The sequence below is a fragment of the Plecotus auritus genome (genome assembly GCF_963455305.1).
Source record: "Plecotus auritus genome assembly, chromosome: 1".
NCBI lineage: Eukaryota > Metazoa > Chordata > Mammalia > Chiroptera > Vespertilionidae > Plecotus > Plecotus auritus.
Genome location: NC_137770.1, coordinates 13,465,882 through 13,489,159, shown reverse-complemented (window position 1 = coordinate 13,489,159; position 23,278 = coordinate 13,465,882). Strand labels below are relative to the sequence as shown.

Sequence of the window (23,278 nt, the reverse complement as noted above, 5' to 3'; positions counted from 1 at the left end):
GTGGATAGAGCATCGGCCTGCGGACTGAAGGGTCCCAGGTTCGATTCCGGTCAAGGCCATGTACCTTGTTGTGGGCACATCCCCAGTAGGGGGTGTGCAGGAGGCAGCTGATTGATGTTTCTGTCTCATCAATGTTTCTAACTCTCTATCCCTCTCCCTTCTTCTCTGTAAAAAATCAATAAAATATATTAAAAATAAATAAATAAGTAAATAAATAAGTAAATAAATAAATAAATAAATAAATATCACATCACAGCCATGGGAGTTTTCTCACAGGAAAGTCAAAAGCCTATCATACTACGATTTATGTCTGAAATGGATTCCTTTATCTGGAAGTATCTATTAGAGTTAGAGGTGTAACGGATGAACTGAGGAGCCGAATGGCCAAACCTGTGGGTAACAAGCCTTACAATACACTGTTGATTTCCTTTTAAATAAAAGTCTTAATTTATAGAATCCACTGACTAGGATGAATACATAAGAGAAACTGCCAGAAATGGTCATACCTTTTGCTGATTATTTTGACTGCAAATGCTTGGTTACTTTTTTTGTGTATGCACTTTCGACAAATTGAAAAACTTCCTTCTCCCAATGGCTTGTCTTTCAGATCTAGGTCATAGTGCTGATAGAATGGAGAGTCCTGATAGGAGACCAACATCATTTAACTTAAGAAAATATCAGTAACACACACGGGGGAAATAAAACTGTAAAGTAATAGGACATTATTAATGTTAATAAATATAAATGGAATACATGCATGGATCATCTTCTAAAATTCATCTCACTTTAAGCTCATTTCTATGTTCATCTATATCCTTGATTTAAGTTATATAATTCTTGATCATTGTAAAAAGGAGCTCATTTACACTGATGATAATAATTCTCTAGGGCAAATATTACTATTCCATTTATTCATTTCTTAAAACCGCATCTTGGTCGAATGGTAAGTCTATTAAATTTACTGGGCTTGAGAATGTTAATCAGTGTTAGTACTTAAACCATAAATATGTCATTTAACTAACCACATGTATATACCTTGATCATTGCACTCCTGGCAACATTTGTCACCCCAGGACGTTCCACTTCCACGTGACACTGAAGAGGATCTGCAACGGCTGCGTTACGCTTGAAGAGAATAGAAGGAGCAACGAAGGAATAGCCCTAAAAGACAAAAGCAGAGGTGAGAACACAGATTTGCAATTTTCCAGTTTAGCATGGACTAGACTGTAATAATTTTTTCTTAAGTCAAGAAAAAAATAATAAAAAACACTCAAATATTCGGTAAGATGATTCTAATTTTATTTTATTTGTAATCTAAAATGCAAGATTATTCCAAATGAATAGAAAAATGCTTTTCAGAAGGAGATAATGCCATCTTCTGGTAGAACTAAACAAAATTAAAGGCAGAAAAATACCTCTTTTCAAAAAAAAAAATACCTCTTCTCTATTTTACCCCAAAAATCTGACTCATAGCTGTAATTCTTTTGCATTGCTGATAAAAATTTATTTATAAACACAACTAACTTCTCAAAAAAGGTCGAGTTAAGGTATTAAGCAAAGTGGTTCAAGTGCCACTGTTTTCCAAACTAGAAAAAAAAAAAAAGTTACATTCCAATTGGTTTCTAAGTCAGCAATTTTTTGACTCATTCTATTTCCTTAGACTTATTACATTTAAAATTGAGTTTTAGAAAAGGAACAAAATCAAGTGGCAGAATGATGTCCTGAACCAAAAGTGACATAATGATGGATGATTAATCTGTTCAGGCTAGAACATTCACTAGTTCAATGAACATTTTTCTAAACACCTACTATGTGCCCAGGCAAGTGCTAGACATTAGTGTCACGAATGTTCACAGACATGGTCTGGATGGCCAGGTGCAGCCATACTTATTTGTGGGAGTCAAAGGAGGGAAGCTATGATGCCACTTAATAGAGTATTTCATCTTAAGTCTGAGAAAGATTCTTTTCTAAATATACTAGTACAATCCTTTCTAAACATTTTTTGAGCAGGTAATTATTCACTGAAGACAAAGAATCAGAAACCATTATTTATGAACTAAAGAATTCTATATAATAAAGGGCTAATATGCAAATAGACCGAACGGCGGAACAACCGGAACAACTGAACAACTGGTCACTATGATGTGCGCTCACCACCAGGGGGCGTGTGTGGAACATGGTGGGCGTTGGCTGTGGCTGGATGGTGGAGCAGGTAAGCAGGGGCACCAGACCAAGGCAGGACACCGGTCGCTGTCATCGGGGGCGAGCCTCTGGTGGTTACTGAAAATTCTTTGCTCCTGTGTGCCGTGGTCCCACCCAGCGCTTGCACATGCTGCTGGCGTCGGCCCCGCTCACACCCGCTGCCAGCGCCGGAGCTGCCGCTCACACCCGCTGCCAGTGCCGGCCTTGCTCGCACCCGCTGCCGGTGTCCAGCGCCAGTCCTGATCACTCGGCGACATCAGCGGGTGTGAGCAGCAGCTGCTGGCCCTGATTGCCCCTGAGGGTTTCTCCACCTCCCCCTGCTCCTGAGGGGCAATCGGGGCAGCAGCTGTCGCTCGCACCCGCTGCTGGTGCCAGCCCCAATCGCTCCGCGCTGTCAGTGGGTACAAGCGGGGCCGGCGCCATCAGTGCATGGGAGCGGTGGCAGCGGGAGCGGGGCTGCCGGCAGAGAGGAGACCAGGGGCCGCAGTGGGAGGGCCCGGGCGAGGTCACGGAGGATGGGCCAAGACCCGCCCCTGAGCCTACCGCAGCCTCGTGGCCTACAGTTCCTTTCAAGGTGCACGAAGTTGTGCACTGGGCCCCTAGTATTTTATATAAATAGGGATAAAATAAAGTAGTATTATGTTTTCTATAAAAGAGCCTGAACAGAAATAAAATTTCAGAGATAAAAATCAATAGTTTTTCTATCAAAAATAAGCACATAAACAATGTCTGCTTTTTAACAAACCATAACCTTCAGTTAATAATTTTCAAATCTCTGTATTTAAAATTGTTGAAGATACTAGAGAATCCTGCTTTTTAAATGCCAAAATAAATGTTCACACGGGAAGCTAACCTTTCCTTTCAAAGCACGCATGGCCAATGCACACGCACAGCCTGGAGCCCACCTGAAACAGCCTCTCGGAGTTCTGGGGCAGCGCCGCCGGGGAGTAGGTGGGATCCATTTCCGTGAACTCTTCCGCAAAGTTACTCACATCTAATTCATCTCGGATGACTGGCTTAAATGGTGCGGGCACTTTTTTGGCAGCTAAATCATCCCAATTTATTTTCTAAAACAGACGAAGGAAGTTAGTACAAAATAGAAATCAGCAAAGTTGAAATATATTTTCTAAGAATAACAAAGACAGATTAGGATTTTATTTGATCATAGAAAGAGGCGTATATTTCAAATTAATGATTAAACACATATCTATATATATATAAAAAGCCAGTGTCCATGACAACCATGACGACCAAATGACCAGTCACCATGAGGTGCATTGAGCACCTCTTGGTCCCTCCCTGCTGGCCTGCGAGCAGGGCAGGACTAGAGACTGGCAAGCGGGCTGAATGGCTGACCTCTTGGTCCCTGCCCCCGGCACACAGGCTCCAATGGATCAGCGAAGGTGAACGGGGAAATTGGGGTGGGTGGCAGGAGGACTGGGCTGGCTGTCAGGCTGTTGGGATCACCAGCTCATCCCCGGCTGCTCGGGGGCTCAGGCCTGCGGGAAAGCAGGTGCTGGTGACTTCACCTCCATGCGCGTGCGCTGGGCTGGCTGCTGATGGAACATGCTTCCCGCTTGGGGTTGCTCATGCTGGGGTGGGTAGGTCGTGGGCGTGCCCCGCAGCTTGTCAATGCCTCAAGCCCCAGCAGCACTGGCAGTGGTGGTGGCAGCGCCTGTGTGAGCGGCCCTGAGCGGGCAGCGCATTCCATCAGCAGCTGGCCCAGTGTACGCACATGGAGGTGAAGTCGCTGGTGCCTGCTTTCCCGCAGGCCTGAGCCCCCAAGCAGCTGGGGATGAGCTAGTGATCCCAACGGCCTGACAGCCCTGCGGCGAAGGCGGCGTTCAGCCTGGGAACTGGCGAACGGGCAGAAGATGGCCCTGATGGCAGGAGGCCAGGCCCTAGGGACCCCACCCACACAATTTCGTGTGCTGGGCCTCTAGTATACTTATAAGCATGAGCACATTTTCTGATGGCAGTTTAGCAGGGCCTGACATGGAGTCTCATCATGTCCTCTAGGGGGCACCAGGACACCCTAGTTTACCCTTAGGGACAACAGAAAAAGTAACTTTTGTTCTGAGCTCCAGGGAAAGGTTAAGCCAAAACAAAACAAAATAAAGCAAAATAAAACGAACTCTAATAAAGGGCTTTAAGATGCCCGGTGGCTATGGCTATGAAGTCTAAAGGCACATTCCTATTCTCTCAAGGCAGTGTTACTTAGCTTTCCTCCTGGTCATCTGGACAGATCAGAAAATAAACTCAGCATAAAGCATGTATTTACTGATATCTATAAGCTTAAACGATACTATCATACTGATGAATCACTCTTTCTCATTCATGCCTTTTAAACACTGCCTCTTCTCTCCCCATGGGATAATCCAAGCTCCCTTTCTATACACAGCAGACACTCACTGTCTGATAAATTGCTGCTTTATATTATTCAAATGCAACCCTCTGCTGTTTTTATATGCTCCTTCCGTCACTTAACACAACATCAGATAATGCTTTACTGAACTGAGCCCTACAGATATCCCATTCAGGTATGTCTTCAAGTCTAAGATATCATCATTGATAGAAAGATATTATTTTATGCACCATTAAGAAAGAAAAAGCAGCCCTAGCTGGTTTGGCTCAGTGGATGAAGTGTCGGCCTGGGGACTGAAGGGTCCCAGGTTCGATCCTGGTCAAGGGCACATGCCCGGGTTGCAGGCTTGGTGCAGGCAATCAGTGATTCTCTCTCATCATTGATGTTTCTATCTCTCTTTCTCTTTCTCTCTCCCCCTTCCTCTCTGAAATCAATAAAAAAATATATATTTTTAAAAGAAGTATTACCAATTAGAACAGTGAGATGTTGTCCACTGTAAGATGTATACTGATTTCAGAGAGTGTAAAATGTGAAACCTGCATTTCTAGGTTGATGACATTGTGTAAGTTTAAACAACTAACATAAAATGTTTTTATTATGCCCTCTTGTGGAGGCAATGGAGATAAAATCATTAAGTTGCTCAAATTTTTCAGCTAGAATGTTTTTAGAGGTCATTTATCTCCTTTATTTGACCCAGATGGGAATGGAGCCTGGGAACAAGAATTAACCATTTCACTTAAACATTAGCTAGTGGAAGGGTCAGGATTTGAACACAGTCTCTTGACTTCCTACTAGTGCTCTTTCCTCTGTGGCTGTAATGTTTTCCATTTTATGATTTGTGCTTGGCTAGTGTACATACATTAGGAGAAACTTCTAGAGTAAGGAGGTAATTTAAAGAAATATGTTGTTAGCAGGAGAATGTTTAGTATATAGAAAATTGAACGCTATTAAAACCCTTTCTACCTCTACTCCATTTAGGTATTTACAAGTAGAATTCTGTTTTTTCCATAAGGCTCCTTATCATTTAAAAAGTCAAGGCAATTAAATAACCTAAAATTACTATTCTAAGCTACAGAGAAAAGAATTTTTCTAATATGAAGGATATATTGTAATATTCACAAACACAGGGAATCATGGAGGAAAAACATTCTAGGAAAATTTGGAGATATTTCGTTTGAATACTTTTTTGAATTTTATCTTATTAATTTTTGAGCCAAACTTCTGAACAAGATATATGAAATCGTTTGTTCAAACATTAACTTTTCTATGCCACATGAATCTATGAAATGTGCATACTGAGAAATTAATTTTATTTTAAATGTATTTCCCACTATGTACGGAGACTGAAATAATTGCCCTTTTTTGAGCACAATCACTATTTGTTCTTCTATATTTAAAAACAATAAATAATGCGAAAGCTTACTCTACAGCAGAGTTTTTTCTTTGCATTGGTAGCTATTTTTGTTTGTTTGGGTGCTAATAATGTAAAAGTTCAGTTTGCAGAGTAAAAATAAAATTTGGATGTCCCTTTAGATCAGAAATATTTAGGTTATGCTGTTGATATTGAAGCATCCATCTTAAATACTGCTGTTTGAAATTTTAACCCTGCTATTTGGCTTCTGTAAATTCTTGCTTGCTAAGACTACTCCCACTTCAGAGAGGCCATTAAACCTTCCCCAGACAAGGTTATCAGTGCTGGCGCCAGGCCAGGCCTCTGGTTGAGGTCTCAAGGCCCCAGCACATACGGACTCTTTAAGAACTTGCAAAAGGGGCCAGAAACACCCCATATTTGGGAGACAAAGAAGGTAAAAACATATAAATAGGGAAAATTCCTGCATGTTGGGGCCCAGAATTTGAGAGACATTTTCCTCTGGACCCGCGCGTAATAAATGTAACTCCATCTCTCTAAGTATTGCTTGGTTCTTCTTCGGTTTTCTGTAACAATATGATGAAATTATTTAAAAGCCAGAAGCTCGGGGTATTAGAAATCAAGGTCATGGTGTCCCAAGTTGACCATTTAGACTGAAATAATTGAAATAGCCAACTCAGTCAATTCAACTTTTTTTCCCCCCTGGTTATCTAATATTTTGGGGTTTTTTTTGGACAAAATAGAGCAAACTGAGTTGAGCAGCTGTGGTGGTATCCGGTGGTGTGGTCTCATTAGGCTTCTTCAGAAGAGGGAAAGCACTGCCTCACGTACAAAGAAAACAAACGAGTGATTCTCTGTGTGTTATAGACATGTAACTAAGAAACAGGGAGATTTTTGAATTCTCTGAGATTTCTCCTGGGAAAGGAAGAGATAAAATCACTATCTAAAAGTTGTAACACAGTGGATCATGAACTGAGAGAGAAGCAAAACATATAATAAAAGTCTCCTTAGTTCATATGCCTAAATCTTGTGACCATAAATGGAAACTAATACTCAGAAACTCTAACCAATTAGTATGTAAAGAATCAAAATGTTATTATGACACCTCCCCCCCACTCCTGCTTCATTTAGGGAGAAAGAGACCACTTAGGTCTCTACCAGTCGAATTTTGATCCTTCCTAAAGGGTCCCTGTCATTAAAAAACAAAAAAGTGCCATGTACATGAAAATAGGGAGAAAACAACTCAAAAGAGACCATGTTCATTCATTTCACATTTGAACAGTGGAATCAGCAGGGCAGAGATCTGTTCAATAAATTTCACCTGAAAAAAGAGATGCTCTTTGATTTCATCTGCATCACACGGACCACATCCCAATCTTTTCTTAGGATCTTTCATCAGAAGACGCTGAATTAGGTCTTTAGCTAAAGCACTCATATTGTGGGGGTACGGAGGCTCACTTTTTAATATTCTCCTGTAGGCAGATAAAACTTGTGGTTAAAACAATCAGAGCACGAAGTGATAGTAACGGTATTCTTAGCAAAAACAAGAAGAGCACAATGCCCTTGGAAATTGAACAAATGCGAGAAACATAGACAAGGATATTTAAAATACGAAATCAAATTTCTGAAACTTAAATAAGCAGAAACATAAAGCACTGGATCCTTTTTCAACATAAATCAATCCTAAAAGAAGCCACCATCCCAAATATTTAATTGGGAAGACATGAAAAGGAAAGCTTGGGGCCAGACAAGACCACCTATCTATGGACTAAACCCTACGCTGGAAAATTTCACAATGGAAGCAACTCTTAATAAATTCAGGGAAGTGAGTTCAGTATCCATATTTGAGAGGACAAATGAAACCCCGAACCATAGCCGCCTCACTTGTCTTTCCCTGCATGCCGGCAAACACAGGGGCCAGCGGGAGTGCAGCGGGAAGGAAGACTGAGGCGGGGAGTCAGACTACCTGGACGTGGCTCTGCTCTTGATATCTGAACAACCTGGGCTTCTGCTTCACTTCCTACCTCAATGAAACAGACAGGCAAGCTCTGGAAGGCAAGTGCCACTCAAGGACAGAGTCAAGTCTGCTCCTTATTATGGAAAGTAAAAAATGAAGATAATCCAGCTCCTTGATGAAATATCTGAATTTATTCTAAGGTCACAGAAGAGGTCAATCCAATCCAAATAAATGTACTTTTGCCCCCCCCCTGAAAAGCCAGATCAATAATTTCATGAGAAAGAAAGAGTGGAAGGGACATAGAAATTAAGAAGCTTAACACAATCAAGGAAATACACAGTTACTCCATTATTTGGGTTTACAAAAAGGCCCCCCATTGTGCATTAAAATATGAATAATTGTTCGGGGTCAAAACAGATAATAAGTTTGTAAGACAGTACAGTGTGATAAGAATGTGGACTTTGCAGCCAGACTAAATTCACTCTCAGAGTTAAACAAGTTCTGCTGCTTACTGGCTATGTGACCTTGAGGCAGTTCATCTCTTTGTATCTCGATTTTATCCACTATAAAATGGGGTAACAACAGTATCTACCTGAAATGGGTATTATGGTGTTTAAATGAGCTCAAATAGGATGTACAGCACAAAGCACAGCAAATGCTTGATAAAAGAGCTACTGATATCCTATATAATAAAAGCCTAATATGCTAAGTGTCCGGTCATCCAGTCAGCCATTCAACCAATCAAAGCATAATATGCTAATGATATGCTAAGGCTGCTCAACCGTTCACTATGATGTGCACTGACCACCAGGGGGCAGATAGTCGACCAGTCGCTATGATGTGCACTGACCACCAGGGGGAAGACACTCCTGGTGAGCTTGCTGCTGGGGTCTGGCTGATTGGGACTGAGTGAGTCTTGCCCGACGCGCCCTAGAGCCCTCCTGCGCTCCCTACCCAGCTGGCCAACCTCCCGCATCCCTCCCCAGCCCTGATCGTGCACCGTTGGGGTCCCTGGGCCTGGCCTGCATCCTCTCGCAATCTGGGACCCCTCGGGGGATGTTGGAGAGCCAGTTTCGGCCCGATCCTGCAGGCCAGGCCGAGGGACCCCACAGGTGCACAAATTCGTGCACCAGGCCTCTAGTACTTCCATAAGTGGAGACTGTAGCAGGTAGCCCCCGAGAATCTGTGAAACAACAGTGGAACTGTAAATTTTTACTAAAAACTCCAGCAGTGCTGTTCAGTGCAAAGCTACTTCCATTTCTAGCACTCCATCTGGAGAATGTAGGGGATGACGGTAGAACAAGTGAAAAGATGAGCAGCGCCCTCTTTTCATCCTGATTCTTTACATTCTCCTATTGCTCACTGCTCGGCAGGATTTTCAGCATCAGGGACAATCCTCCCCTCAGATCAGGCGCCTGCATGTCTGACAGAGAAACAGGGAGCCCTGTCCCTCAGGGAAAAACAAGCAATGCCTTTTCCATTTCCCCACCTGAATGGGCCTCTGCCCCGCAGGCAGGAATGTGCTGTGCAAGGGGATCAGAATAAAGACACATGTGCGGGCATTTTTTCCTGAGCCCTGGACTGACATCCTCTGAGATTCTGACTCTATACAATTACTTCCTCCACCCAGTCATCTGCCGCTGGTCACTGGGGAAAGAAGTGGTCAGTCATGTTGACCCATGGTGGGTTCAGCCACAAAAGGAGGACTCTGAGAGAGCAGTGAGCGCCTGAAAACAGGGATGGCCCACCGAGATGCCAGAACTGGAGGGGGAGCAGGAGACCTGTGTACACCCAGGGCACACAGACCGCCTACAACCAGGGTGGCTGGCAGGTGCAGGGAACTAGAGTTCTAGATTCGGACGAGTCAGGGATCAGGTTGGGAAGAAAATGAGTAGAAATCTGAAGGAATTCCTGTTGAAAACATGCTGACGAGGCAACATGGAGAGCAGTATGGTAGTCCCAAATCCTCGCCTTTCCCAAGTGAGAATAATACGGCCAGAACCAGCAGCAGCAGAGCCTCGCAGACGAGGCATCACCACCCCGGCTCGGAGCAGTGAGAGCAGGAGACTCCTCCTCGATGTGGCGGTAAATGAGTGGCCCGGGGTCTCCTCTGCAGGTGCGGAGGGCTGACGCCTGTTCCTGGTAGGACATTGCCTGCCAGGAAGAGAAGCAGAAATTGGGGTGGGGCGGTAGAGAGAGAGAGAGAGGGCTCCTAGCAGGCTTAAACCTTTTCTCCTAGGACGATGACCTTGGATTTACCTTCTTACACAGTTTCCTTGAAATGGATGGATCAACATCAATGTGAAATGTCAGCCAGGCCTGGTTATTGTGAAATAACCTGAGAGGTTACCTGCACCTGGCCGGAGAGGTGCATCCAGGCACGTAAGCCCTGAAGGTTGTCTGGCCCAGGGCTGTTAAAATACTTTCAGCAAACTGTGTGTTATCTCTTATCCCCAAGGGTGTCCGTGTGGGGGCTTAGAAGCTGTGCTCATGGGAGTTGTACGATGTAGTTTCCATGCTGAGCTTCCCATGCTGGGGGGGTCCAAACCCACCCACTTGATCTCATCGCTAATGGCCGAGTGTGCCTTTCTGGGCTGGGAAACCAGGCCGAGGCGGTTGGCAGGACCCCTGATGAAGCCGTGTTTGATGTTATGTTGATTCACTCTGCCTTCCCACCTGTGTCCTGCTAGAAAGTTAAGTCAAATTTCTGCCCTGTGTTTTATTCAGGGCTCTAAACCCTCCACCTTCCTAGAGAGTGCTTCAGAGGGCAAATGAATAATAGAGCATGATCCTGTTCTACGCCACAGCATGCGAGTAAAGCAGATGTAAACAAATCTGAAGGATGATGAAAGAAAACAAGAAAAAGGCTGAAGAATATGAGTACCAAGCGAGGGTCGTTTCACTCTCGCCTGCAGCTGCTGCAATTGGTTCGTGTGAAATAATGTGTAGATGAATAGCTACTGTGACACACCTTAATAGACTTGGGAATAACTAGCAAAAAAATCCCACAAAAACCAAAACCTGGGAACACAGATGCTGCTATTGGGTACATAATACCTAAAATGAGGAAGAAAAGAAAAGTTGAACAGCACACTGGGAATCAAGAAGGCTTTATAAAACATGCCAATAAAGGATTTGATTATAAAGACATAAGAAGGATAAGAAATCCAAGGAAAAAGGAAATATAATCTCTTTTTTAAAACAGGGTAAGATATAGTAATATTGTAATTACTCTATTTATAACTCTGAAAGCAACACATCTATAAACAGAAAATTTTTTTATTACAAACTAGAGGGCCGGTGCACAAATTCGTGAACGTGCACCGGTGGGGTCCCTTGGCCTGGCCTGTGGCTCTCTGACATCCCCTGAGGGGTCCCGGATTGCGAGAGGGCGCAGGCCTGGCCAAGGGACCCCACCGGTGCACAATCAGGGCCGGGGAGGGACCACACGAGGGCTTCCAGGGCATGTCCGGCCCGTCTCGCCCAGTCCCAATCAGCCAGACCCCAGCAGCAAGGCAACCTACCGGTTGGAGCATCTGCCCCCTAGTGGTCAGTGCATGTCATAGCTACCGGCCGAACGGTCGCTTAGGCTTTTATATATATAGATGAGCTAATTTGCGGTGTTATGAGTAACATGGATAAAATACAAAAATCCAACAAATTACTGCTTGATTTTGTTTTAGAATATTATACCATCACATGCAAAATCAATTTATTAAAATAATCACCTAAAAAAAAAGCACATCTTGGGAGGACAAATAAATTAATTACCTAAACCTTTTGTAAGGGACACATGGTAGACAGACTTCTCAGATGGCCCCCAATAACCACGGTCTCCTAACCAACATCAACAAGAAAGACGACATGGTGCCACTTTCATGATCAGTTCACAAATTCCATCTTCCTAGCAGACTCCCTCTATTGCCTTCCTAGCTTGCATGCTCTGAAGAAGCAAGCTACCATGTTGGACAGGCCAACACGGCAAGGAATGGAAGGTGGTCTTCAGCCAATAGCCAGCGAGAATCTGAGGCTTTAGGCCAACAAACCTGTGGAACCGAATCCTGCCAACAACCCATGCGCTTGGAAGCAGCTCCTTTCCCAGCTGAGCCAACACTTTGCCGCCTAGGAGTGACCTTGAAGCAGAGGACTTAGCGAAGCTGGTCCACAGAAACTCTGAGGTAATACACGTTTTTAGGTCATTTGTTTCCTAGCAATGGATAATAGATAACTAATACAAGGCCAGGCAATAAACACTGTAGACTTGGAGAGCTATACGGTCTCTGTGGCAACTATTCAACCCTGCGGCAGTAGCAGGAACACAGCCAGAGATGACAGCAAATGAATGAGCACAGCTGTGTTGTGATAAAATGTTCCTGTGGGCACTGAAATTCCACTTTCATGTAATTTTCACATGCCACAAAATACTGTTCATCTTTTGACTTTTTCAACTATTTAAGAATATAAAATCCATTCTCTTTTTTCCCCAAACTCTAAGAGGAAATTTAGAAAGTTACAGAGGCAAAAGAAGGGCCTTGGAGTTTAAGAGAAAGGTAAAGCTAATGCGCCTGGGGGAGGAAAGGGAGTCGGAAAGGCACCTTGTGATCCCAAGAGGGGGAGCTGCTAAAATCTATTCTTGGCTCAAAGGCCACACTCAAGAATACAGGCAGCAGAATGGGTCTGTAGTCTGCCAACCCCTGACCTAATTAGCACAATTAGAACTTTTGTTTAATATCATTATTTTGATACCACTTACACCTAAATTTAATAACGTTGTCTATAATAGTACAACGAACATATTAAGAAAGCATGCCTTATTGATAGAAAATGAGGAACCAAATAAACATTTCTTGGCAAACATTTTCTACATTTCAAAGGCAGAGAAAGTGAGAAAAACAACCCTGTCAGAGATGATGGAAGAGCCACGAACAGAAGCTCTGTGTCCTGGTTCCTAGGTGAAGGAATATTCAATTATCATGTTTTACAAAGCTCTAGTGCTTGGAGGGGCTGGCAGAAAAATTGAAGGAAGTCTCAGTGACCGGATGGGTGGACACCTCCCCGTGCAGCAGAAACATACACCCTAACAGAGGTGCTACACAAGGCAATAGAAGCTAGTAGGAAACATGTTAGTAAGAAAAAAAGATGCTACAAACAGGAAATAAAAATAAGAGCCCATCCAGTGTGACTCAGTGGTTGAACTTCAACCTATGCACCAAGAAGTCATGGTTTGATTCTCAGTCAGGGCACATGCCTGGGTTGCAGGCTCGATCCCCAGTGAGGGGTGTGCAGGAGGCAGCTGACTGATGTTCTCTCTCATTGATATTTCTATCTCTCTCTCCCTTCCCCTTCCTCTCTAAAAAAATAAACAAAAATATAGTTAATAAAAAGTAAGAGACTCACAGAAAGCTAAAGAGCAATCATCCAAATCTATAATATTGTCAATTTAGTATTGTCCAAAATGGTACCAAGATATGAGGAGTCGGGAAATGATTTCATAGAAACAGCAAGAGAACTAGAAAAAGAACCCTAGGTAAAACTACTTTTAAATACCTAAAGCGACGTCTGGGAGAAACAACAGAACTTCCCTCTGTTTTCAGAGGACAGAACCAGGACTGACATGCAGAGGTTAGGCAGGGGTGGGCAAACTTTTTGACTCGAGGGCCACAATGGGTTCTTAAACTGGACCGGAGGGCCGGAACAAAAGCATGGATGGAGTGTTTGTGTGAACTAATATAAATTCAAAGTAAAGGAGTGGAGGGGAGAGCAAGAGAACCGGATAGAACAGCCGGATCCGGCCCGCGGGCCATAGTTTGCCCACGGCTGGGTTAGAGGAAGGTAATTCCACTTATTTTAAGCGGGAAAAACTTCTATACAACTAAAGATGTTCTGTTGAAGGGGCTTCCTTGAAAATGCCTATACAATCATGCCGTCCATTCATTGACGACACTCAGACAGAGGAGATGACTATCAGGGACACCGAAGAAGGATTCTTACATCACTGAGGTTTTATTCTCATTCTAAATTCTTTTATTTTGCAATTTGATGGACCAGAAAAACAAGCTTGTTCTGATTTTAGGCTACCTGTAGACAACAATAGGCAAGTAGGTAACTTGAAAAATACATTATTTTGAAACATCTCAAGTAAAAAATATGCAGAGTTCAGGGAAGATCACAATAATTAAGGAATGAAAGAATTAAGTGATGAGAAAAAGCCCTGGTTAATTAGGACATTTGGGGATAAGACAATGATTTTAAAAGAACAGACTGAACGATTTTATACCAGGAAAGAAAATCAGAAGGATTATCTTGAAAGGGAAAGGGAATGTAAGATAACGTGGTCGTTGCATTGTTTATAAATTTCAGAAACAAAAAATAAATGCCACAAAGAAACCATGGAATCATAAGTTAACACCAGGTTTTAAACAAAATATTAACAACGTGACAAAGTGAGTAATTAACTAACGGGAAAATCCTATCTGAATTCTTGAAAAATCTGCTCTAGTTTTAAGATTTTAAGAATTTGACTCAGGCTCTCTTTCTCTTTCTAAAACCAGAATGCCAACTGATTGAGCTAAAGGCAGTTAAGAGCAGTTTAAATTTGAACAACACTTGGTTCAGAATGTTCCTGCCATCACAACCAGCAATATACTATCTCTCTACAGGCAGCCCTGTGTGGAGAGAAAAATCACCAAGAAGATTGCTTGCGTCCTGGAATCCAGAAGAGGGGACTCACTCAGAAGAGCCACTACTTAATGCTGTCAGGCTAAGCCCACCCTTTGCACCTGTCACCATGACAGGTATGGCCTTGCAAAGGGACCCAAATTCTCAAGACTATAGGCAAGGTTTTATGAAATTGTGAAACATTTTCAAACCATCAAAAAGCCCATTTAAAATAAGCCAAAACATATTTAGTATTTTTAATAACTGACGATGATTTTAACTATGAATTTAACAAGAAATAGCCCTATCCCTTAACTTCGGTATTAACTAGCTGGGACAGCAAGAAATTATTTATACGTACTTCCTAATCTTTCCTGTAAAAGATTCATTTAAAATTTTCAATTGAAGTAGAATTGATGTCCAACACACTTCCCACATACAAAGTAGACACCTTGATCAGCTTTGATGTATGTGTACACCTGTGAAGCCATCACCACAGTCAAGATCATGAACATACCCATCACCTTCCAGAGTTTCCTTGTGTCCCTTTGTCATCAACCTTGCCCTCATCCCGGTCAGCCACCCCTCAAAAATTTCCCACACCTGAGCCAGTTTCCCTTCCCAGTACCTCCTGAATGAAGAGGGTGGGTCAGTTTGAAAAAGGGCCCCGGAAATGTATGCTGTTAGTCTTTCTCCCAGACTTCCCCAAAGGGACCGACGGCCTTGTACCAGACTAACTGTACACTGGAAAAGGAAATAATCAGAATGTAAAAAGATTATTAGACACTAGTTATGAACTGGCACTTAATTCCAGGAGACCCAAATGTCACTGTGGCCCACAACCAATCCGAGTAGGGGCTTGTGGAGGTCAGGTGATCAATGGCGTTTTAGCTCAGGTCCATCTCACAGTGGATTCAGTGGGTCCTAAACCATCCTGCGGTTATTTCTGCAGTTCCAGAGTGCATTGGAACAGACATACTTAGAAGCTGGCAAAATCCCCACATTGGTGCCCTGACCTGTGGAGTGAGGACAATTATGGTTGGAAAGGCCGGGTGGAAACCATTAGAACGGTCTCTGCCCAGAAACATAGTAAATCAAAAACAGTACTGCATTCCTGGGGGATTGCCGAGGTTACAGCCACCATCAAGGACTTGAAAGATGTAGGAGTGGTGATCTCACCACGCCCCCATTCAATTCGCCCATGTGGCCTGTGCAGAAGACAGATGAAGCTTGAAGAATGACAGTGGATTATGGTATGTTTCAACCAGGTGGTGAGCCCAATGCAGCTGCTGTTCCAGGCGTGGTTTCATTGCTTGAGCATCTTAACACATCCCTTGGTACAGGGTATGCTGCAGTTGACCTGGCATATGCCTTTTTCTCCATCCCTGTTCATAAGGCCCACGAAAGGAGTTGCTTTCAGCTGGCAAGGTCAGCAGTGTCCTACCACAGGGGTATATCAACTCTCCAACCCTATATCATAACTTAGTTCTAGAAGATCTTCATCACCTTTCCCTTCCATCAGATATCACACTGGTCCGTTATATTGATGACCTTATGCTGACTGGACCTAGTGAACAAGGAGTAGCAGCTACTCTAGACTTACTGGTAAGACATTGTGTGTCAGAGGGTGGAAAACAAAATTCAGGGGCTTCCTACCCTAATGATTTCTAGGGGTGCCGTGGTGTGGGGCAATGTCAAGATATCCCTTCTAAGGTGAAGGATGAGTTGTTGAATCTGAGCCTTCCGACACCCAAAAAGGAAACAATGCCTAGTGAACCTCTTTGGATTTTGGAGGCAACACATTCCTCATTGGAGTGTGTTACTCCCGCCCATTGAACAAGTGACCCGAAAAACTGCTGCTGAATGGGGGCCAGGCTCTGCAACAGGTCCAGGCTGCTGGTGGAGCTGCTCTGCCACTTGGTCCATAGGCTCCAGCAGGTCCAATGGTGCTTGAGGTGTCAGTGGCAGATAGGGATGCTGTTCAGAGCCTTGGCAGCCCTGATAGGTGAATGCAGCACAGGCCCCTAGAATTGTGGAGCAAAAGCCTACCATCCTCTGCAGAGAACTACACCCCTTTTGAGAAACAGCTACTGGTCTGCTAGTGGGCCTTGACAGACTAAAACACTTAACTATGGCCCCCAAGTTTCATACAGCCTGAGATGCCCATCATACACTGGGTTTTACCTGATGCATGAAGCCATAAAGTTGGGAGTGCACAGCAACAGTCCATCATCAAATGGAAGTGGTATACATGAGACTGGGCCGGAGCAGGCCCTGAAGGCACAAGTCAGTTTCATAAAAAAAGTAGCCCAAATGTCCATGGTCCCTACTCCTGCTACACTGCCTTCTCTGTGCCAGCCTCATGGGGAATTCCCCATGATAAGATGACAGAGAATGAGAAGACTCAGGCCAAGTTTACCGATGGTTCTGCATGATAACGCAGGTGCCACCGGAGTGGACAGCTGTCGCACTGCATCCCCTTTCTAAAGCATCCCCGAAGAGCAGTGGTGAAGGGAAATCTTTCCAGGGAGCAGAGCTTTGAGCAGTGCACCTGTGTGTTCACTGAGCACTGGAGAAATGACCAGATGTGAGCTTTTATACCAATGAAAGCCAGCAGTTTGACTAGATGGTCAGGGCCTTGGGAGGAACATGATTGAAAAATGGTGATGAAGAAGCCTGGTTGACAGCAATACTTGGAAGAGGTATGTGGATAGACTTCTCTTAAGAGGGGAAAAATATGAAGACACTTGTGTCCCATGAATTCTCACCAAAGGGTGACCTCAGCAGAGGAGGATTTCAATCATCAAGTGGATAGGATGATCTGTTCTGTGGATACCTGTCAGCCTCTTTCTCCAGTCAACCTCATTGCCACCCAGTGGGCTCATAAATAAAATGGCCATGGTGGCAGGGATGGAGGATGCACATGGACTTCTACTCACCAAGGCTGACCTGGCTATGGCCACTGCTGAGTGTTCAATCTGCCAGCAGCAGAAACCAACACTGAATGCCTGACACGGCATCAATCCCCAGGTGATCCGCTTGCCACCTGGTGGCAGATTGACTACACTGGCTACTTCCATTATGGAAGGGGCAGAGTTAACTAGAATAGACGCTTATATTCCACACTGCATTGCTTCTGATCAAGGAACTCAATTCACAGCAAGTGAAGTGCATGAATGAGACCATGCTTCTGAAAATCACTGATCTTAATCATGTTCCGCACCAGGTGAAATTATGACTTGTTACCTTCTCTGTTTGGAGATTAAGTATGGTGTAAGGCAGGGGTGGGGAATGTAGCCCACGGGCCATACAAGGCTCACGAAATCATTTGGTGTGGCCCTGCCAAGGCATTATGGGTGAGTTAATTAAATCCTTTTCCAAATATAGCAGGCTAATTTTTAAGTTGATAATTTTGTATGGATCTCGAATTATATTATAAATATCCAAATGGCCTTTGGTAGAAAAAAGATTCCCCACCCCTGGAAGGAGATGCATATGGCTGCCAAGCCGACAAAGAGTGAATCTGCAATGATTAATTTTTAAGTGTCACATGACTGAGCCACAGGTTGCCCAGATTAAACATTATTTCTGGGTGTGTCTGTGAGGGTGTTTCTTCCTGAGATTAGCATTTGAATCCCCTCCTTCATGTAGGTGGGCACCATCCAATCCCTTTAGTGCCTGAATAGAAAAGAGAAAAAAAGAGCTTAACTTGGGACACTGGTCTTCTGACCTCAGAACCACTGGCTTTCCTGGTTCTCCAACTTGCAGATGGCATTTTGTGGGACTACTCAGCCTCCATAACTGTGTGAGCTGATTCCTTACAATAAATCTCCTTTTATATGTCTCATTGTTTCTGTTTCTCTGGAGAACCCTATGATAGACTCTTTATTTTTAGCCATTCCAGTGAGTATACAGTGGCATCTCATTGTGGTTTAGTTGCATTTTTTGCACATTTTTTTTTTTAATGGAGATTTTCCCCCTTGAGTTTTGATTTATAATTTTATTCCAGGCTGTGGCTTGTCTTTTCATTCTCTTAACAGTTTCTTTTTAAGACTGAAATTCTGATGAAGTCCACTTTATTAGTGCTTTCTTATATGGATTGCACTTTTTGTGTTGTATCTAAGAAAGCTTTACTTAACCCAAGGTCATAAAGATTTCCCTTTATGTTTTCTTACAGAAACTCTAAAGTTTTAGGTTTTACATTTAGGTCAATGATCGTTTTTAGTTTATTTTTCTATATGGTGGAATGTATTTATGGAAGTTCATTTCTTCCCCCACCTCCCCACAATAGCCAAAGGTTCCAGCATCATTTATTGAAAAGACTATCTTTTCTCTACCAAATTGACTTCGCACCTTTGGGGGGAAAATCAGTTGCCTATATCTGTGTGGTTCTATTTCTGGCCTTTCTATTCAATTTCATTGAATATTTGTCTATCTTGATACAAACACCACAGTGTCCTCTTAAGTATTATAGCTTAAAAGTCTTGAAATCAACTTTGGACTACTTTTTCAAAGATGATTTAGCTATTCCTGGTTCTCTGCATTTCTATATGAATTTTAGATCCAGGTTGTCAATGTCTAGCAAAAAAAAGAAGAAGAAAAGAAAAGACAAGTCTGCTGGGACTGTGATTGTGGTGAATCTATGTATCAACTGGGAGAGAAACAGCATCTTCACTACACTGCGTAGTTCCCGCACTGTGTGCTTCTCGCTAATTCACCGAATGAATACTTCCACAAATCTCGGAACTCCTCTCTTTGCAGCTTTCTCCTCTCTGACACCCTGCCCTCAAACTCTAGCTGCCTTTGTCTTCTGCACTCTCAGCTCCATCTCAACTCTCCCTGCACCGCAGCCTGGACACTCTCTCAAGGCAGTAAGCTGAGCAATCATAGGGCTCACCTCATGGGTTTTCCATCTCTCATTGTTCACTGTCCTTCACTGCTAGATAGTCAATATCTTCAATACTGTTCTTTCAGATATTTATTTGCCCATTTTAAAACTGTTTCAGGCAGGAAACTAAATCCGGTTCTTATTCCATTTTGGTAAGTAGTGTAAGTCTCAATTATTAATTTTTAATGTTAAATCTGCTCTCAAAGTTATAAAATTCAAGTAAGAACAGGACAAAAACATAACTAGTAATTAGTATAATGTTTCATAACTGTTGTTTATTTGTTCATTAATTCATTTCATTACAAAAGTATATACTGACTTCTGCATAGCAAAGCACTGTGCTGGCTGGCGCCTGAGCATACAGTGCGAGGATCAAAGCCAGACGTGCCCTTGCTCTCACAGAGCTTACAATCTAGTGGGACAGACAGACATTAATCAACTGTAAACGAAAATGTAACAATGCAATTGTGATAACTGCTCTGAAGGAAAGAAATAGAATAATGCTATGGTAATTTACAAGAGGGTGATTTTATGGTATTTGTTTCCATTGAGCCTCTATACATGAGCTAAAAAATATCACTATTTATGTTAAAGTCACAAAGAAATTATAATATGTATACAGTGGGAAGAAAGTGTCCATCAAATATACTTCAATATATCATGTATTAAGACAATATGCTAAGTGCTTTGGGATACACAAAAATTATGACACTCTCCCTATGAAACAGAAGATCAATCCGGGCACATAAAACATAAAGGTTATATATCTACACCCTGTATGACTTTAAATGGAAATGAACTTCTTAAACCTAATTTTGTCTATGCCCATTTTTTAAAATTATTTTTTTTCCATCAGCTGAATTACAGAAATTGGATGAGTTCCTTTGAGGTAACAATATATTCATTTTATTTTGCTTAAGTCTTACCTAGATATCTCAGCTTGGGAATTCTTTTCCCCATCGACAGTGAAAGGAGACGCTCCAGTTAGTAGTTCATACATTAGGACACCTAAACTCCACCAGTCAACTGCCTACAAAACAGCAATTTCATTTGGTAGAATATTAACTAACATGTAATGTATAAGAAAGAAAAATGAACAAAATAAAGCTGTATATTTGGCAAATATTTTAAGAAAAAGATTTTGTACATAGCGCTTTGTGCAAGGAGTATTAAATTAGCTCATGCAAGGAAGATATTTAGAGAACAAATATCCAGGTATCCTCAGTACAAAATTTAAACATGTTCAGCCAAAACCGGTTTGGCTCAGTGGATAGAGCGTCAGCCTGCGGACTGAAAGGTCCCGGGTTCGATTCCGGTCAAGGGCATGTAACTTGGTTGCGGGCACATCCCCATAGGAGGTGTGCAAGAGGCAGCTGATCGATGTTTCTCTCTCATTGATGTTTCTGACTATCTATCCCTCTTCCTTCCTCTCTAAAAAATCAATAAAATATATTTAAAAACAAAAACAAAAACAAAAACATGTTCTAATCCTATCTAATGAAGAGGGGATATGCTAATTGACCATCACGCCCTCACAAAGATGGCGGCACCCACAGCCAATAAGGAGGGAATATGCTAATTGACTGCCCTCAAATATGGCGGCGTCCACAGCCACAAGGTGGATGTGCCCAGTCCCCTCAGCCCCGCCGGGCGGCAGGCATGCCCAGGGCCGGCCTGAGGCGCAGGCAAGCCTCGGATGGCAGCTGCCCAGCCAATGCCCGAGGCACAGGCAAGCCTCGGATGGCGGCTACCCAGTGACCCAGGGCCGCCAGAGGCTTGTGCTGCCGGCAGTGGCAGCAGCAGAAGTGTGATGGGGGCGTTGCCTTCCCCTGATTGCCGGGTTGCCTCCCACCCCTGAGGGCTCCCAGACTGTGAGAGGGGGCAGGCCGGTGAATTTTCATGCACTGGGCCTCTAGTTATTTTATAAATAGTAATGGTTTTACTTTGGTTAATTCAAAATAGAAATTTTAATTTAAAATAAATTTTAAAAATCTTAAGTAAGTGAAATCTTTGGATTTATGTTAGATGGGGGAAAAAGTACCACTTACCTTTTTTTTTTTTACCACTTATTTTTATTAATTATTCAGCTCCAATAAATATTATAAAATTACTTAAAGTCAAAGAACAGAAATAAAAAAAATCCTTTCTAAAGGGATTTTTTCATAATCACCTAATCAATTCCTCTTATAGAACCTATCACATAAAGCTAATAGTCTTCATTGTGGGAAGCATGATGAGATTTTAAATAATATAAAACAAAATATGATCTAAATTGTAAACCAATTTATATATGTAGTTACCTGAACTGAGAACACAACCAATTACATATAATTTAAAGAACATTGATATACTGAAAATTATTTCTTTTATAATTATGCAAATCAAGATTTCAATAATGGTTGACTATATGGCTTATGCCAATGAAATATTAACTAGATGCTAAAATTTTAAACTCTCTGCTTCCAAATTTGAGGGGTAAGGTTTCAGAAAAATGATGCAAAATGTATGAGCCTAGAGATCCTTTAAGGAAAATTCATAACAAAGATACAGAAAACAGGCTGAGGCCGACTGAAACCACCAAAGAGTGAGTGCCAGCCCAGCATAGTGATGAGCATGTTGTATACACTGTATCTCATTTAACCCACTCAAAGTCATCATGGTGTTCCATGAGCTCCCACTGACTTAGCTGTATTCTAGACCTCAGGTATGTAGCAATCCTAGGAATAATATAAGGTTTTCTTTCCTACAAATTGGTTCCATTAGGTCTTAGAAGTTAATTTTTAAATTTTAATAGCTATATAGGCCTACCAAAGAATACCTTGACATGAACTAAAACAGCAATTTAATTCTTTTATTTATACAAGCAGTTTTACTGCCATCTGGGTCAGGAACCTCAGAATGTTCTGGGTTTTTTTTTTATTTGAAACCAGGCTCTTAAATTGATACGGCTCTACACTAAGATGTGAAAACTTGAAGAATAGGCTTTAAACATATGTAAGTCATTAGCAAATATTCTCCACATTTAAGATAGTTGGACTGAATATTGGGGTTTTGAAACAGGATGAGGGAAAGGGGACAGTGAGAAGCAAAAAATAGTCAGAATCCCTATTTGGAGAAAGTTATTAATAAAGCAAAAGTATTAAAAAAAGAACTGAACAGGTAATACAGGAAGAAAAAATATGTGACCTAGATTTTATAGCATAACTGCTTAGAAAGCCTCTTAATGGCCTTCATTTTGCACATACAAAGGGAAGTGAGGAGGAAAAATTAAGCTGGTTAGAGGGCTTAGGAAAACAAACTTAGACTATCTTGAATGCTTAAAAAGGATTATTTTCTTTCTCCAAGGATTGTTACAATGATTATTTCTGTTGAAGAGATAATCAAGAAAGTCTCCAGTATTTCTACAAAGTTAAAAGCAGAAACTGGGAATAAGAAAATAGGAAAGATTCCCTTTTCAATGTTCTCTTAGAAAACAAATATCAACCTAAGGTGAAACAGTCAACTATATGTCCCCAATATTTTTCTAACAAAAATCAATAATGCCAATAAGCACTGTCCAAAATCATCCAGTGCGACTCCGACAGGAACAGTGGACAGTTTACCATTCACAGACACCTCTGTATTGCACTGTGGCTCAGCTGTGTCCTAAAAGAGCAGGTCCCATGCAACAGAAAATGATTTTTTTTTTTAATAGAGTTACTGGTGCTTTGCTCAAGATATAGATTCTTATTTGAAGAATTAGTTGCTTTTGAGGTTTCCTTTTAACAGAGTTACCCTATAAAACAAAAAGTTATCCTTGCCAATAAAACCTAATAAAAGGGAAATCTAGAAGAACGTCCT

At 42.2% G+C, this 23,278-nt stretch overlaps 1 protein-coding gene across 2 annotated transcripts in view; it reads right to left on the bottom strand.

Annotated features, from left to right (window-relative positions):
* RPS6KA5 (ribosomal protein S6 kinase A5) overlaps positions 1–23,278 on the bottom strand; it is a 132,078-nt gene that overhangs the window by 21,513 nt on the left and 87,287 nt on the right. For both annotated transcript variants that reach the window (XM_080645802.1, XM_080645801.1), the window contains 5 exons: positions 20,365–20,468; positions 7,258–7,408; positions 3,108–3,269; positions 1,036–1,161; positions 507–640 (listed from right to left, as the gene is read on the bottom strand). In XM_080645802.1, the coding sequence (XP_080501928.1) occupies positions 507–640; positions 1,036–1,161; positions 3,108–3,269; positions 7,258–7,408; positions 20,365–20,468 (677 nt within the window). The remainder of the gene's footprint in view (positions 1–506; positions 641–1,035; positions 1,162–3,107; positions 3,270–7,257; positions 7,409–20,364; positions 20,469–23,278) is intronic.